This window comes from Sus scrofa, chromosome 14, assembly GCF_000003025.6.
Source record: "Sus scrofa isolate TJ Tabasco breed Duroc chromosome 14, Sscrofa11.1, whole genome shotgun sequence".
NCBI classification, from domain to species: Eukaryota; Metazoa; Chordata; class Mammalia; order Artiodactyla; family Suidae; genus Sus; species Sus scrofa.
The window spans coordinates 105952969-105971481 of record NC_010456.5 but is presented as its reverse complement, the minus strand read 5'-3'; the positions used below and the strand labels follow the sequence as shown (position 1 = coordinate 105971481).

Here is an 18513-nt window from a genome sequence, read left to right as displayed (position 1 = left end):
GATGATTTTCAGCTTTTGCTAAAGCCCTTTATGCTAAAAGAATTTTTTTTTTTACAGGGGATGAACAAAAGCAGAACTCCAAGAATTTCAGGGAACAGAATATAAAATGCCACTACCTCACCTGATTCACTTCCCTATTCCTCAGAATCTTTTCTAGATGAAAAAAATTAGTTTTTTTCTTTTTTTTTTCTTTTTCGGCCTCACCCGCGGCATAGGAAGTTCCTGGACTAGGGATCAAATCTGAGCAGCAGCTGTAATCTAAGCCACATCTGTGGCAAGGCTGAATCCTTAACCCAATATGCCATGGTGGAAACACCAAAATTACTGTGTTTTTAATATACTATTGTTGAAACTATAAAAATGGTGTATTGGAGCCAAATTTTTTTTCAAATGGTGGATTAAGGAATTTCCCATGTGATATATAGTAGGTTAAGGATCCAGTATTGTCGCTGCTATAGTGTGGGTTCAGTCCCTGGCCTGGGAATTTCCATATGCCATGATTGCAGCCAAAAAAAAAAGTAAAAAGAGAAATAGTGGGCTCAACAAAGTACATAGATCTTCTTGTAACACTACTTCAATATACCTTTAATATTCTAATATTTAATATATTTTACTTGCAAGAAGAGGCTTGAAAGTTTTCTTAAAGCATTGTGGCAGGCAAATCTTTTACCAAGATCAACATTAATAAGAACATTATGCTCAATGGTAAAAAGCTGAAAGCTTGTCCTAAATCAAGAATAAGACAAGGATGCCCACTCTGGCCACTTCTACTTACACAGTAGAGGAAACCCCAGCCACAATAATCAGACAAGAAAAAGAAATAAAAGGCATCCAAATTGTGGAAGGGTGGAAATACAACTGTCACTATTTGCAGATGACATGTTGCTATACCAAGAACAACTAATGTCTCCACAAAAAAAAAAACAAAAACAAAAAACACTGTTGGAACTAATACATGAATTCAGCAAAGCTGCAGGATACAAGATTAGTATACATAAGTCTGTTGTGTTTTCATACATTAATAATGACATGTTAGCAGAAGTAAAAAAAATTTCCCTTTTAAAAATCCCATCAAAAATGAAATACTGGGAGTTCCCATCGTGGCGTAGTGAAAATGAATCTGACTATTATCCATGAAGACACAGGTTTGATCCCTAGCCTCACTCAGTGGGTTAAGGATCCAGTGTTGCCATGAGCTGTGGTTTAGGTTGAAGATGCAGCTCAGATCTGGCATTGCTGTGGCTGTGGCGTTAGGCCAGCGGCTATAGCTCTGATTCAGCCCCTAGCCTGAGAACCTCCATATGCCACAGGTGCAGCCCTAAAAAGATTAAAAAGAAAAAAAAAAAATGAAGTATTGTGAGTTCCCGTTGTGGCTCGCCAGTAACAAACCAACTAGTATCCGTGAGGATACGGGTTCAATCCCTCGCCTTGCTTAGTGGATTAAGATTCAGGCATTGCTGTGAGTTGTGGTTTAGGTCTCCGGTATGGCTCGAATCTGTCTATGCTGTGGCTGTGGCATAGGCCTGCAGCTGCAGCTCCAATTTGACCCCTAGCCTGGCAACTTCGGTGTGGCATGTGTGTGGCCCTAAAAAGAAAAAAAATATACAAAATATTTCTATTAGAGAAATTATATAATTAGCTAGAAATTCAAATTATTTCTGGGTCACTCAAAGTTCAACACTTCAAAACTGTGCAGAAGAAAATGAACTAGTAGAGGTCAGAAACAGGAATAATAGGGAAAAAAAGGAATGTGACTGTCACGAGAGTAGGGGGTGAGAGAAAACAAGGGACAAGTTTGTTTCCATAAAGAAGTGATTGACAGTCAGGTGGCAATGAGGTTGAGATGAGGACTGAGAGATATCCATTAAATTTGACCCATGTGTAGTCATTGATTTCCTTAGTTACTTTGGTGTGTGTTCAAGTAATTAAGTACCAGTGGAAAATTCTCAGTAGAAGTTTAAGAAATAGAGAATGGGAAAAATGTATAATCTAAGCTTCCTCTGTAGGCTGCAGGGGGATGCATCCAGAACATATCATGAGGGAAAGTGGAAAAGATGTCAGATGCAATAGGTTTGTAAATTTGATGTTGGGAATCGGAAAGGGAAGTTCTCTTTTACAGCTCTTGATTTCTTTGTCAGGTAGGCAGGAAGTGGGGCCATCTAAGCAAGAGGGAACAGTGGCTTTTTTTTTTTCTTGTTTTGTTTTATTTCACTTTTATGATTGGGTGGATGGTGAAGCCATTAACATGAAGAAGATTCTAGAAGAAGACATTTTGTGCCTCATCTGGACGATCTACCTCTGATTTTCTGTGACATATCCCCTTGTCAGCTCAGCTTTCATCATACTGGCCTTCTGATACTCAAACTTCTGATACCCAAGCCTTTGTCTCTTGGCCCTAGCTGTAGGTTCTGCTTGGACTATTTTTCCCTTTGGGCTAGCTGGCTGCTTGACATTTGGTTCTCTGTTTAAATATATGTCACTTCCTCAGATACCGGATTATGCAGTTTAAAGTAACTACCTAGTTTCTCTCACACCACTCTAACATCTGGCAGAGTGCTTCTCACACATGCTTATTTGCCTCAACTCATGTAATGTTAAGTTCCCTATCAATAGGGATCTTGTCTGTCTGGTTCATTGCTGTCCAGCACTTAGATTCCAGAAAAGACATTGAAATGGTGACCATTAAATAAAAGTGGATGAACAAAACTTTTCATAGCCACTCTTAAAGTCTGCACAGTGGCAGAAGTGTCAGAAGACACCCTAGTGCAACTTGTGTCAAATGTGGGCCCAGATATAAGATGAGATTTCTATCCTTTGAGAATCTGATGAAATTGCCTTGAATCCTATCCCATGTGTGTTTGGACAAATCTTCCCCATTCCATCTCTAAGGAATTAGAAGGGAAATGTTGGCCTTGAGCTGATCATTGACATCTGTAGAGCAGATACTACCAGGAACAAAGTATTTAGAGAAAAGCAGCAGATGGAGAAGAGATTTTGAGAGGTGAGCCATAACTGTGTTCAAAAGAAGTAACAAGAGGGAGTTCTCATTGTGGCTCAGTGGTAAGGAACCTGACTAGTATCCATGAGTATGTGGGTTAGCTCCCTGACACACTCAGTGGGTTAAGGATCCAGCATTGCTGTGTACTGTGGTATAGATCGCAGATGCAGCTCAGACACCGCATTGCTGTGGCTGTGGTGGAGGCCGGCAGCTGTAGCTCTGATTTGACCCCTAGCCTGGGAACTTCCATATGCTACAGGTGCAGCCCTAAAAAGATAAGAAAAAATAAAAGTAACAAGAAAAGGTTTTTCAGTTCATTAGGGGGAAACCCTGTGAAAAGCAGTGTGTCAAAGTCAGGGGGAAAGAAATTTTGGAGTAACACTAGTAAAGGTCAAAAATCTTAGTAATGTGAGACTGACGGCTATTGTCTTTGGTTAGAAAGAGTTAGGATTTAAAATTAATTATTAATGAAGGTTATACTTGATCTTAATATTGAACTAGTTTTCAAAAGACCTGGGTTTGGCTACTGTTTTATCACAAAGTGATTGTAGCCTTCTGGGCAAGTTAATTTATCCTCTGTGAGCATCAGTTTTCTCACCTATAATGTAGGAATAAAATCAATCTGCTCTGCTAATCTCAGAGTGCTATGAAGGTTGATGAAGATGGTTATGAAAGATGTGCATTGTAGACGGTTGAATTTTGTACAAATACAATTGGAGTCAGAAATGGAGGAAGCAGGTGGTTCGTCACATGGCAAGTATACCATAAATTCTGAGTTGGAGGGGGGTGGCACAAGAACTTGTTGAAAGGAACTGCAGATAAGAATGGGTGAAACTGAAGGCTGAAGTGAAATTTAGAGACAAGAAAAGCCCAGCTCCTGACTTTAAACGCCATCTCTAATTATTGCTCTATTGAATTCCTGAATCTTACAGCTTTTCTACTGGCTGCTCTGCTCAATTTTTATCACTGCCTTAAGTTCTCCCTTATCTTGAAATGACTTTTTGAAACTCTACCATAATCTTATCATTTCTTTCTCCCATCCCGCCCACAAAAAGAGCTCTCTTCTGGGTCACTTTGGGAAATTTTACCTCAAAATGTGAACTGTGGATGGTGGGCAAGGTTGGCATTTTCACCTGGATACTCGTACAACCTTTCTGCCTAAGGGATCATCGGTTGGTGGGATTTAATCACATCAGACAGCGAGTGAAGGTGCCTTGGAAACTGCTAAGAGCGCTACCAAAGTACTGCATAGTTTGGCACCTTAAATAACGCGAGGAAACTGGGCCCTCCATGGTGGGCGGACTCGCCCAGCATTACAATGCTCGTCAAAGGCTGACTTCTGCAGCAGAACTCAGTTTCCCCAAGACCGAGGTCTAGTTAAACGTCCACAGCAGCCCGGGTAGGTTTGGAGGAAAAGCAAACTTCGGCAAATCTCGCGCCCCCGGTGTTCGGGGGCGGGGTGGGGAGCACGAAGTATCGCGAGATGACGGTGTTTTCCCGCGAAGGAGAGCGCGCGTTTTTCTCTCACTGGACGCTTGGCGGGGGAACTTGCAGCGGCCGTGAGGATTTAGCTCGCGGCATTGCAGGCGTTTAGAGGAGGGCACTGGGTATCGGAGTGTGTGTCCTGCCATGCCGGCACAGCAGCCCGCGAGCAGCGGCGGTGAGTGAGAAGAATCTTCCTGTTGGCGCGGGCGGCGGGGTCCGGGGCGGGGGAGGGGGAGCAGCATGGAGACTGCTGCCGAGCTTCGGGGGAGAGCCGACCCCAAACAGTCTGAGGAGGGAAGGACGGGTACCCTTTCTGTGAGGGGTGAGTGACGGACGCCCAGAATCGCACATATTTGTATAGTACAGGAGATTTTACGCAGAGGAGCTGTGTTTTCTTGAACATCCCCATTTGTAAGCTGGGGTCCAGGCAACTTGTTTGACATTGTGAAGACCTAGCTGAGAAGTGAGGCTGGCGTCGCTGTAGGTCTTCAACTTTTACCTTAAATACACCTGGGAAAGGAAGGAAGCTTCTTTAATTCGGATGTTGAGTGATCGCTTTCTAAAACTGCAATTTAAAGGCCGTGTCCCCTGCCCCAGGGTCCCTAGCTCCAGATATGGTTGAACAAGCGGAGACTGCCGTGATTACCCCAGCCATGCTAGAAGAGGAAGAACAGCTTGAGGCTGCTGGGCTTGAGAGAGAGCGGAAAATGCTAGAAAAGGTAATTTAGACATCAAGTTCTTCGTCCTTAAGTAGTAAACTGATGCTTACTTGGCTGTGGTTTGTTTACCAGTTTGATTTTTTTTTATCACCTTTAAAACGGGCTTCGTTATATATTTGTATGTTTACCGATGCTGTCTTTGAGGAAACTTTTGCACGGGCTTTGAATGGTGCTTCTATCAGATGTAGCCTTTCTTGGTCAATAAAGTGGCCTCATCTCACTTAAGTGAACATTTCAAATTGCTTATTTAGCCATCATAATTCTTCCAAAGTCGGTGGTGAATTCTTTTTAGTGAATTCTTTCGGTGCTTTATTCCAACTAAGTGATCAACTTGTTTTTTCTTTCTTTTCCATTTTTTGGGCTTTTGCTAAGACCCTTTAGGTTAAAATTTGATGTACCTTCTCAATGACAAGTTATATCGCTTGTGATTTTCTTGTTCAGAGTATTTTGTATATTACTAAAAGTAGTTTTTAACTTCTTGAAAAAATTCAATTCTTAAGTGTATTTTACTCCAGCATTGTCCCACCCTTTTGCTTCATCACTGCCTATGCAAGAATGTGCATAAACAGCTCTTATGTGCTGTTTACTAAGTGATTTTCTTGTAATTATTTAGCCCTCCCAATATCATAGTTATATAGTTACTTTTGATATATTCATGTACATATGATGAAACTGAGGCAATTCGAGGTGGCACACCAGTGAATTCGATTTAAGATTTGGCTGTCTCCAGAATTCTTGCCCTTAACCCTATACCTCTCTAAGGACAGTAATATTTTATTAACTCCATGTAATTACATGGACTTAAACTGGGGACTAATGCACTTTAAAGACAAGTAATGAATTAGTTGGTTCCCCGCTTTTTTATATCAGCAATGATTCTTTTGTTAGCATTGTTAACACCTCATGATCATATACTGAGTCAGTCACTGTTGTGAATGCTGGACATATATTTACTCACTGACGCCTCAGCTGTTCTATAGATACTATCATTAAACTCATTGTTATTAAACTTACTAGCTTAATTACTAGTATAAACTATTACTTTTATTAACATATTCTATAGCGTAGGTTCTGTTTTGATCTCATTTTACAATTGAGGAAACTGAGGTATCTAGAGGTTGCCTGGGGTCCCACAGCTAGTAAAGGTAGAACAAAGATTGCAGTGTGGCCCATGTGGTTCTAGTATTCACAATATTAAACCACTTTGTTATACTTTCACTCCAGTAAATACTAGTTTTTTTGTTACTAATGATTTGTAATTGAGGAAATAACTATTTGAAGACATGAAGTAGCATAAGAATGCATTTCCAGAATGCATTAGTTCAAATGAAGCACTGTTACATTTGAAAATTCTGTCAGAATTTGTGGTACCATAAGTATTTTTTGATTAAACTAGGAGTCAGAATAACTTAAACTTTCAGTGAAAGTTTTAAGCTTTTGAACAAACATCTTGCCATCAGTCCTGATTTTTTTTTTTTTTTGCTTTTTAGGGCCGAACTCACGGCATATGGCGGTTCCCAGGCTAGGGGTTGAATCAAAGCTACAACTGCCAGCCTACACCACAACCACTGTAACATGGGAACTGAGCTGCGTCTGCAACCTACACCACAGCTCACAGCAGCACTGGATCCTTAACCAACCGATCGAGGCCAGGGATCAAACCTGCAACCTCATGGTTCCTAGTGAGATTTGTTTCCGCTGTGCCACGATGGGGGCTCTAGTCCTGAGATTTTTTGAAATTGTTACTCTTGAGGGATAGGTTTGGTACAGATGGCTTTTCTTTAGTGATTATGCATTATAGAACTTAAAATAGCAATTTTTAATCTATTTTTCAATCCTCCATGAGTAAAGTATTTAGCTTTTTTCAGTCCTATTGATACAGGGTGTAATTTGCTAAAAAAAAAATCTATGATCCATTGTTACTACATATGTTTTTATGTACAGATATTGCAGGAATTTGATTACTTTCGGCATTTGATGCTTAAAAATTATTCCTTCAGTGGCTATAGAGAAAATTCTAAGAATAAGTTCCAACTTGTCTTTAGAGCCAAAAAATTCAGTATACACAAGTAAAGAGTCCTTTGGGAAGAATACAGTATTTATGGGCATATATTTAGAAGTACTTAAGAGAGGAAGAGCTAACTTAAGTTCTTAATGAGAAGCATTTGCTTTCTTTAGGAGAGTTGAAGGTTTGTGAAGAGCCTGGAGAATGACTTTGACATTCATTTGCTACAGTTACTTTCTTTGACTTTTCACCTGCATTTCCTTTTGAAAGAAGTCATTGTTAGGTCTGAAAGACTTGGGAGTAGCATTAAGGTCTTTGTAGTGGGGGAAGGGGAAAGGTAAGATTTGTGAGTTTCTTAGAAAAGTAGAAGAAAAAAATAGTTCACGTGCGTGTAGACCAAACTATAACTCCCTGGGGAGTAGGGGGAATCTGGGGTGGGTAGAGGTAATAGGATGGGCAGTGGAGAATTTATGCTCTTGGTGACCATTGACATACTCATCCTCATCAAGAGAAGCTTCCTGCCCAGGCAATCAGTACTTTTCACAGATGAAGCTACAGTTTATGTTAATATAACAAATAATAAAATTAAGTCAAGAAAGGGTAATGATAAGATGAAATATTTACTACAAAATTATTTTGAAATACTGAAGACTGGGTTTTTAAAGGTTAATCATTGGCATAATTTTCTAATTACATTATAAATTATTGTTCCGGGAGTTTCCGTTGTGGCCCAGTGGAAATGAATCCAACTATCTGTGAGGATGAGGGTTCGATCCCTGGCCTGCTCAGTGGGTTAAGGATCTGTCGTTGCCTTGAGCTGTGGTGTAGGTCGAAGACACAGCTCTGATCCTATGTTGCTATGGCTATGGTAGCCTGGGAACTTCCATGTGCTGAGGGTATGGCCTTAAAAAAAGGCAATAAGTAATTGTTCCATGGTGGCACTTTACTTTTTTTTTTTAGGGCCGCACTTGTGGCATGTGGAAGTGCCCAGGCTAGGGGTCGAATTGGAGCTGCAGCTACAGCTGCTGGCTACACCACAGCAACACCAGATCCCAGCTGCATCTTCGACTTACACCACAGCTCAGGGCAGTGCCGGCTCCTTAACCCACTGAGCAAGGCCAGGAATCAAACCCACTTTTTCATGGATACTAGTTGGGTTTGTTACTGCTGAGCCACAATGGAAACTCCCCATTATGATACTTTAAAGCTTTAATTAATTTAATCTGAGCAGGATTTAAGGCAGCAGATAGATCTAAATTAAGCACAGTGTATTTTAACTAAAATATTAAATTTAAAGTTAAATTTAAGAATTCATATTTATAAAGTCTTTAGTAAGTTACCTATACTTTAATTTGAAAAATTGAATTTGAAAAGAAAACCAAAACAAAATAATAAAGTCTTAAGTAGTTTCATCTCCCCATTTGTAGTACTCATTTCATTCAGTGACTCCTTACTGTAATCATAGTAGTATATTGGTAATAGCAAAAGAAAAGCTGTCCTGAAAGAACTGAAATAGTTTTATGAGTCATTAACATATTATTTCCATGGATAAGATTATGGGTGATTTTTGAAAGAGTTGTAATTTTCCTGTAATTTGCATGTATTACTTTCATTAGATTTATTCTTAGGTATCTTGTTCTCACTGCTTTTATACTAGGAAATGAATTTATTTTGATAGAAAAGAGATAACTGTCTGTGAAATATGAGCCAATATACAATGGTATCTGATTTGGAAGGTCAGGCCTTATTAACCACTAATTAACACACTTACACACTCTTCTTCCTCCCAACCCGAAAAAGTGGAAACGCTGGTTGGTAAGATTTGTATAGATTTACCTCTCACTTGGCTTGTTCACCTCACTTAATGCTTTTCTTTTGAGTTCAGGTTATAGCATTGGGTTGGCAAATTATGAACTGGATTTGGCTTGCCTGTTTATGTAAATAAAGTTTTATTTACATATTGTCTATAACTGCTCTTATGTAGGAAGGCAGATTTGAGTCTTTGCAGTATAAACCATATTTTCAAATATTTAAATATTGGTTCTTTGCCCCTTTACAAAAAAAGTTTGTGGATCTTTATAAACTATTCATTTTTTTGTTTTCTCTCTTGTGCCCTCTGCTGTTCTTTTAGAATGTTTTAACTTTTATTGTGAATTGAGAGAGGGTACCTCCTCAGCCACTAGACTGTTGTATACTCTAACAAACCAATAAATAAATGGTGTGTAAAAATAATATGGAAAGCAGAGGTTTCTAAATGGAAGGTGTACAGAAAGTGAAAGATAAAGCTAAGAATATGAAAGTTAAAGCTAAAAGGTAAAGGCAAAGCTTGGGCAACATAATACTCAGGAGGAAAGCTTATAAGAAATTAATAGATTTAGCATGTTGAAAAATTTTGACACTGTAGTTTTTAAATTCTAAAAACATGTTCTAGGCTCTAGCTAGTGAGATTATCTTTTAATTCCAGTTTCTTTCAGATAAAACTGATGTATGAAAATTTTCTTTTCTGAAACCATTTGATTGTTTAAAAGCTTAAATTCTACTGCAATTAAATATTTACTTTCTAAGTTTAATGTCAAATATTTCAAAGTGGACTTTCAACTCTGTCAATGCCAGTAACAATATAATCAGTGTATGAAATTTCAATATTTTGTTATCCAAGCTATGTCTCACCAGATAGTTTATTGAATCCCAGAATCATGATTTATAACTATTCTAGCATTTTGTTTGTTTCATTTTTAGTAAACGAATTTAAAGTTATAATAGTATTTTTCATTACAGGAAATATATTAAACCTACAGAGCATTTATTCATTTATTTAGCCAGCTTTGTTACATGTTATGCAGAAAAATTAATGTATGTCAGAAAACTTAATAATTATGGAAACTTTCTCTTTGGATAGGCTCGAATGTCTTGGGATAGAGAGTCTGTGGATATTAGATATCGTAGACTTCAACATTTGCTTGAAAAAAGCAATATTTACTCCAAATTTTTATTGACTAAAATGGAACAGCAGCAATTAGAGGTATGTATATGTGATTGATTATACTTAATAGCATGTTTTTTAATTTTTTTGTCTTTGCCATTTTCTTGGGCCGCTCCTGTGGCATATGGAGGTTCCCAGGCTAGGGGTCGAATTGGAGCTGTAGGCGCCATCCTATGCCAGAGCCACAGCAACTCGGAATCCGAGCCTCGTCTGCAACCTACACCACAGCTCATGGCAACGCCAGATCCTTAACCCACTGAGCGAGGCCAGGGATTGAACCCACAACCTCATGGTTTCTAGTCAGATTCATTAACCACTGAGCCACGATGGGAACTTCATAAGTTTTTTTTAAAGAACGGATTTATTGAGATATAAATTACATACAATAAAACACGTACATTTAATTCTCAAGTTGAATGAGCACAATCAAGATAAGGAACATTTCCATCACTCTAAAAAGTTCTCTTGTCTAAATGATCTCTGCTTCTGGCCCTGGACAACCACTGATTTCTGTTCCTGTTATTAAATTAATATTGCTTTTTATAGAATATTATATAAATGGATTCATATGATAAGTACTCTGTGTCTCAGTGTATTTTTGAGATTCACCTATGTGTGTTTATTTAGTAGATCATTTTTATTCTGAAGAAGCATTCCATTATATGAATATACCAATGTTTATTTTTCTATTCACCTGTCGATGGTTTTTATCCTATGCAGTAATGTATTTAGACGCTAAAAATTGAATTTTATGCTGCCCAATCCCTTTTTTTAAAAAGTGCTTTAATTGAAATAGAATTGATATACACAAAACTGAACATATTTAAAATGTATACCCATGAAGCCACCACAAGGAAGATAATGAACATAACCATCAATTTCAAAAAATTCTTCCTGTCCCCCCCTTTTTAATGAGGTATACTTGACCTATAATATTATATTGGTTTCAGGTGTGATGATTCAATGTTTGTATATATTGCAAAATGGTCAGCATGTAAGCCTAGATCGTCATCATAGATAGTTAAAATTTTTTTCCCTTATGGCAGGAATTTTTTATAATTACTCAGCAACTTTCAGGTAATGCAATAGGTATCATTAACTATAGTCACCATGCTATATAGTACATCTCAGTGATTTGTTTATTTTACAAATGGAAATTTGTAGCTTTTGACACCCTTATCCCCATCCACCAATCTGTTCTTATGAGCTCTTTTTTTTTTTTCTTTAAGATTCCACCTGTGAGATCATATGGTATTTGTCTTTTTCTGTCAGACTTACTTCACTTAATCCCCTCAAGGTCCATCCCTTATTGTTGCAAATGGCAAGGTTACATTCTTTTTGTATGGCTGAATTCTTGCCCTTTTTTAGTTTTCTCCCATTTTCTTTTTTCACCAGATACTTAGCAATCTGCTTTCTCTAATTATAGATTTGTTTGCATTTTCTGTTGGTGACAAGTTCTTTGAGCTTTTGTATGTCTGAAAAAGTCTTCATTTACCTTCATTTTTTTAAAAATCTTTTTATTATTATAGTTGATTAATATTCATTTACCTTCACTTCTTTTTTCTTTTTCTTTTCTTTTTCTGCTTTTTAGGGCCACACTTGTGGCATATGGAGGTTCCCAGGCTAGGGGACGGATCAGAGATACAGCTACTGGCCTACACTACATTTACAGCAATGTTGGATCTGAGCTACGTCTGCAGCCTAGACCACAGCTCATGGCAATGCCAGATCCTCAACCCGCTGAGTGATGCCAGGGATCGAACCTGCAACCTCATGGCTCCTAGTTGGATTTGTTTCCACTGCGCCACGTCAGGAACTCCCTACCTTCATTTCTGAGAGATTTTATACTGTGTAAAGAATTTATTTTTCTTTAGTGCTTTCCCCCACTTCTTATAAAAGTATTTTATGGTGTTTCACTGTATTCTAGTTTATATTGTTTCTGACAAAACTGAAGCCTATATAACACTGTAAGCAATCTAGTTGCCTCCCTTAACCCCATTACCTTTCAGATCTGTTCCTTTTCTGTTTCCTGCCTTTGGGCCTTGCTGTTTTCTATTTGGAATCTTCTCTATAGATAATTTGCCTGGCTTACTTCATCATCATCTTCAAACCTTAAACATTTTCTCAGTGACGCCTGCATGACAACCTTAGGTAAAGTTACTTGATGCCTCTGCTTTCACACTTCTGATTACCTTATTTTATCTTCCTATTGCATTTATCAATCTAAAACACTATAATTCATTTAGTCCACTAGAGTGTATGAAGATTTAAAACCTTGGGCAAATATCAACAGTATAATAAATCTGTACCCCCATCATTCACATTTAATGATCATTTTAAGATTTTGCTCTTTTTGCTAAAATCTCTTTCTCTTTGTTGAAGCCCTTTTTAAACCTTTGTATGGTAAAATGAAATAGAGAAGCGAATACCAAACCAAATGAGTTATTGTAAGGCAAATACACTTTTAACCACATCTCTCGTGTCCTGATTTTAAAGCTTTGTTAGGGTGCTTATGAAACAGCTCTTTTAGTCTGAGGTTAACTTGGTCCCTCTACTGGATGTTCTAGATGCCCTGAGGCCTTGCTACTTTGGCTGAAGGGAATGTGAACTCTTCTTGATCCCTTGTGAGTGCAGGGATTGTTCCATTTGTCATTCCTCTTTTTCTGGCCTTGATTTTTTTTTTTCTTGTGCTCACACTGATCTTTAGGCAGCCTGAGAATATCTCTACAGAGCTTTAGAGTTCTCATCTCTGGTATTTGACCCTGGTTTGCTAGCTCCTCTGAGTTTTGCAGTGTCCTCAACTCAAGGAGACTGTTGAGTTCTATTTGGGTTCTCCCTCCACTATTTGCACTTGGAAATTGCCCCAGGCAGTAAGCTGGGCAGCCAGAAATTGACCTCATTTGTTTCCCTTCTGTCAGTGTTCACTGCCCTTTGCTGCATGTTATTTGAAAACCATCATTTGGTGTATTTTATGTAGATTTTAGTTGCTTAAGGCAGGAGGGTATATCTATTCTATTATTCCATAAAGGCTTGAACTACAGGTTCTTGTTTTTAATTTTTAGTTTCTTCATTGTGAGGTTATTTGAGATGTGTGTTTCATACTTTGCATTTTCCACTTTTGACAATAAGAAAAAATTATCTTACAGGAACAGAAGAAGAAAGAGAAATTGGAGAGAAAAAAGGAATCTTTAAAAGTTACTAAGGTAATGTATAGTAAGCTAGAGTATTTTATATATATTGCCTTAAATATTGAAGACATTCTTTTGTATTATTTTGACTATTGATTGATCGTCTGTATAATTTTAACCTTTATCTGATAACCTGTCTTTGTTGGCTGTATAAAACCATGTAAAATCTGTTTCTCAGTATTTTAGATAAGAAAGCAGAGCTAAATTATGACTCCTTATCTTATGGACTAATTTTTCATAATAGCAAAATTTCACTTTCTTGTCTGGGAAAAAACTCTGCAAATATTTTGTATTGCAAGGTATTTTATAAGTAGCCAGCTCTTTTGGAGCCCGTAATTATTATTCTTCATGCCTTTAACCTCATCATGTCAATTTACAGCCATAACAGTAGTCTAAATTTTTATCTTATCCATAGCTGCAGCAGTGAAACCAAAATTGGAACAGATAGAATATATGGTGACAGCATTTCAGATAGAGTATTCATTTAGGGATAGCCTGAATATCAGATGTGATCTTTCAGGAGGATATGTTTTAACGTGAGACTGTTTAATGCCATATTGATAGGGATTGTACAAATAATAATTGTGCTAGTGAAAAAAAAATAATAAAAACATTTGTGGACTACTCTGTTGGGTATTGTTCTAAGCTTTACATGCTTTTACTTAATTCTCAAAGCAACTATTATAGTGTTGTTATCCTTATTTTACATATAAAGAAGCCTGATGTAAGGACATAAGGTACAGTTCATCCTCATTATTCATAGATTGCATATTTGCCAGTTAGCCTACTTGGTAAAATTTATTTGTAATCCCAAATCAATACTCATGTTTATGTGGCCATTTGCAGACATGTACATGTGCAGAGTGGCAAAAAATTTGATTCTTCCAACATGCACATTTCTAGCTGTGGTCCAACAAAGCGACCTACCTTATTTAAGCTGTTACAGTGCAAACAAGTGTCCTTCTTGTGGTCTATTTAATGCCTTGAATTTTGCATCTTTGTGGTTTTGGTGATTCCGATGTTTAAGATGACCATCAGCCACATTGTGCTGAAGTGCTGGCTAGTGTTTCTAATGTAAGAAGGCTGTGATGTGGCTTATGGAGAAAATAGGTGAGTTATGTAAGTTTCTTTAAGGTGTGAGTTATAATGCTGTTCAATGTTAATCAGCATTTATTTATTTTTTAGGGCCAAACCTGTGGCATCTGGAAGTTCCCAGCTAGGGATTGACTTGGAGCTGCAGCTACTGGCCACAGTCACAGCGCAGGATCACAGCCATGTCCATGACCTACACCACAGCTCATGGCACCACCAGATCCTTAACCCACTGAGTGAGGTCAGGGATCGAACCTGCATCCTCATGGATGCTAGTCGGGTTCTTAATCCACTGAGCCACAACAGGAAGTCCAGCATATATTTTAAAGAGATGTCTTTAAACAGCAACACACATAAAATAGGGTTGTGTGTTCATCAGTTGATGAAGATGTGACCAAAAGGCTTCCAGGAACCTAGACTTGTATTTCTTCTAGATACATTGATTCAGTGTTTACTAATTCAGTAGTCACAGCAACTTTATAGAACATAACTACTCTGAATGAGAATTGATTAACTTTGAAGGTCACCTATCTAATAAATAGTAATGCCAGGATTTGAACCTAGGACTAGTTTCAGACCCCACATTTAACTTGTATACTAACCTGCTTTTATTAGAAAACATCAAAATGCCAATAGGAGAAAAGAAAAGGTAACCTTAAGTCCAGTTACTTGATTATTAGTGTGGATAGTGGTGATGTTAAAATAAGTGCATAGCAGATAACTTTGCAACAAAAGCAATTATTAAAGACTGATATTTGACTCCGTAATTCAAGGGACTTATTTGAGGTTGTTGAAGAACATAGTTAAAATTTTGTTGGCTTAACCATTTACTCCCTACTCTTCAACCTGTTGATTTAAACCAGACCTCACAGCTAATTTTTATACCAGGTTTTGTTTTTTCCTAAAGATGTCAATCATTAAATCTGCCTACTCCATTTTACCAGTCTCTTGTTATTTTTTTAATCCTTTACATTTTTAACTTCGCTTTAAAATTTACTTTCTTATTTTGATTTATCATACATGTTGTCAACCTGTTCTTTTCCAGCTCTCAATTTGGAACTTTGTTTTTGGAACATCTTTTCCCTTATCTCCTCACTAATATTTTTTTCAGTTAGTATTCTCTTTTATTTCTACTTTCACTTGTATTTAACTTTTTTTTTTTTTTAAGCAAGAAATAGATTTATTAAGACAGGACAGCTTCCACTTGTATTTAACTTATAAATTGTACTGAAAAAGAGGACTCATTCCATACCATACCCAATGAATATCTTCATCATAAACATACAGTTAAAGAAAATGTACACATTAATTTCAAAATAAAAATGCCTGCTATCTTTAATTTTAAAATTTCTCTTACATGGAAGAAAACTGAGGAAAGTAGAAGCTTTGGGGAAAAGTAGAGAGATAAGGTTACCAACAAGTTATAGTAGAGAAATACAGAAAAAGTTTACCTGTTGGTAAGTATAATAGTGAAGAGTTGTGGATATGGTTCAGCTACAAGGAACCCTTAAATGGTGACCTTTAATATATAATGCCATAAAAGTCTTTAGGAAAATAATATTCTATATCCTTGTTTTGTAGGGTAAAAATTCCATTGATGCAAGTGAGGAGAATACAGGTAAATTTCCTTGATCTATTTGATGAATATGTGTGTGTGGGGGGTTGTCCTTTTAGGGCCACACCTGCAGCATATGTAAGTTCCCAGGCTAGGAGTCGAATCAGAGCTACAGCTTCTGGCCTATGCCACAGCCAAAGCAATGTGGGATCCAAGCTGCATCTGTGATCTACCCCACAACTCATGGGCCAGATCTTTAACCCACTGCGCGAGGCCAGGGATCGAACCCACATCCTTATGCATACTAGTTGGGTTTGTTAGCACCGAGCCACGATGGGAACTCCATTGTGTGTTTGTTTTTGTTTTAATTACTATGAAGAATAAAAATTTTTTTTTGTAGTTATGAGAAAGAAAAGAGGAAGAGAAGATGAATCATACAACATTTCAGAGGTCATGTCAAAAGAGGTAAAACTAAAGGGGGAAGGAAGGACACATAAGATTCAACATTGAATAAAACTTGTGGGTTTGGAACCTCATTAAAGCTGTCTATATTACTGTTATTTACCTGGTTTTTCTGCCAGTTAAGTGTTTTAGGGAAGAAGATGGCACTGTCTTCCTATTTGTTAAGGGGCATGAGTTATAATTATCAGAAATTATTATAACTTCTTAAAACCTCCAAACCATATCTTAAGAACTTTGTTCCTTATATAAAGACCATTAGGGAACTAAAATCATAAACTCCTTTCTTTTTTTTTTTAAGGGCAGCACCTGCTGCATATGAAAGTTCCCAGGCTAGGGGTCAAATCAGAGCTACAGCTGCCAACCTATGCCATAGCCACAGCTACGCCAGATCCAAGCTGCATCTGCAACCTACTCCACAGCTTACAGCAACACTGGATCCTTAACCCACTGAGCAAGGCCAGGGATTGAACCCACATCTTCATGGATACTTTATGGATACTCAGAACCTGCTGAGCCACAATGGAAACTCACCATAAACTCATTTCTAAAGCCAGTTTCTTTTTTCACCTACTTATTACCTCATTAAATAGAAATTAAGGAGAGTCTTCAGTTATGACAAATCCTAAATATTCCTTAAGCATAATTTAAGGTCACATTCTTAATTAAAAAAAAAAAAAAAACTAACCTTATTGCTTAACCCATTTTTCCTTTATCTGAAGTTCTCTTTACATCTTGATGAAGTATAAAATACAGGGTTTCACATAATGCTTGTCTTTATTCTAGGTGTATACTCTGATATTTTCCCTTTTTTCCCATTTAAAAATAGTAAGACCCACTTAATTTGTTACGGAACATACTCAACCTTCAGGCTGAAAATCACTTTTAATGAGGTTTATTGAAGTTTAGATAATGACACAGCTTATTTTAATTCATCAAATGTTTGTGGCATATCTGCTGTGGGCAAACTTTGTTGAAGGTGGACACGTCAATTACAAAAGAAAGGTATCACTGACTTTGCGTGATACTGTTATCCAGTGAGGTGTTTAGAAATAGTCAAATATGACTTGAAAACTGGATGCTGTTGAGCATATAGAAGGGCTTATAAGCGTGAAGTTCATAAAGATTTCATCTAGGAGGTTGAGACTTGAAGGATAAAAGTTAAATCATTTGAAGGTAGGGTTAGGAAATAGGGAAATAATAAGACATAAGGAAGATAACTGGGGAAGTGTTCTGAGAAGAGATAATAACACTTGACAAATGTCCAAAGACAGGAGAGTTCTTGGCAAGTTCAAAAAACTTAAATTATATTTGGCTCCAGTTTGTAAACAAAAGAGTGTTGAAGGATGAAGCCGTAGAGGTAGTGGCCTTGGGAGTTAAGGAGGTTTAATTTCCAATAAGAATACTTCATAGTTGGTACTGTTTTGATTCATTCACAAATTTGTCAAAAAGGTTCAGCTTATCTGGTCATTTAAAAAAACAACTCTTTTATTCTCTATATAAAATTCCTTCGGGAGTTCCCGTCGTGGCGCAGTGGTTAACGAATCTGACTGGGAACCATGAGGTTGCGGGTTCGGTCCCTGCCCTTGCTCAGTGGGTTAACAACGATTCAGCATTGCCGTGAGCTGTGGTGTAGGTTGCAGATGCGGCTCGGATCCCGCGTTGCTGTGGCTCTGGCGTAGGCTGGCAGCTGCAGCTCCGATTCGACCCCTAGCCTGGGAACCTCCATATGCCGCAGGGGCGGCCCAAGAAATAGCAAAAAAGACAAAAAAAAAAAAAAAAATTCCTTCGGCCTTAGGATGTGAATATTATACCTACATAATACTTTTTATGTACACATATGAGACATATATGTGTACATATGTATGTATGTAGTGTCAGCCACTTATGTGTTGTGACATTCTCCTGTGTATCTCAAATTTGAGATATGCTTAAAATTTCTTGAATGTATCATACTATTTCATCTCTTTTGTCCTCTGCACCTGTTCATTCTGCTTGAAATGTATTCTAACTCTGTCTTTAATGATTA

General features: G+C 37.6%; 1 protein-coding gene across 2 annotated transcripts in view; it reads left to right on the top strand.

Moving 5' to 3' along the window:
• The window catches only part of HELLS (helicase, lymphoid-specific), a 43277-nt gene continuing 29242 nt past the window's right edge, over nucleotides 4479–18513 (top strand). The window contains exons 1-6 of one of the 2 annotated variants that reach the window (XR_002338907.1): nucleotides 4479–4658; nucleotides 5081–5202; nucleotides 10107–10229; nucleotides 13337–13393; nucleotides 16052–16088; nucleotides 16426–16490. Coding sequence is in view for 1 of the 2 variants with exons in the window: in XM_003359300.4 (XP_003359348.1) it covers nucleotides 4628–4658; nucleotides 5081–5202; nucleotides 10107–10229; nucleotides 13337–13393; nucleotides 16052–16088; nucleotides 16426–16490 (435 nt within the window). In the remaining variant the exon portion in view is untranslated. The remainder of the gene's footprint in view (nucleotides 4659–5080; nucleotides 5203–10106; nucleotides 10230–13336; nucleotides 13394–16051; nucleotides 16089–16425; nucleotides 16491–18513) is intronic. The other variant, XM_003359300.4, reaches the window with a different exon arrangement.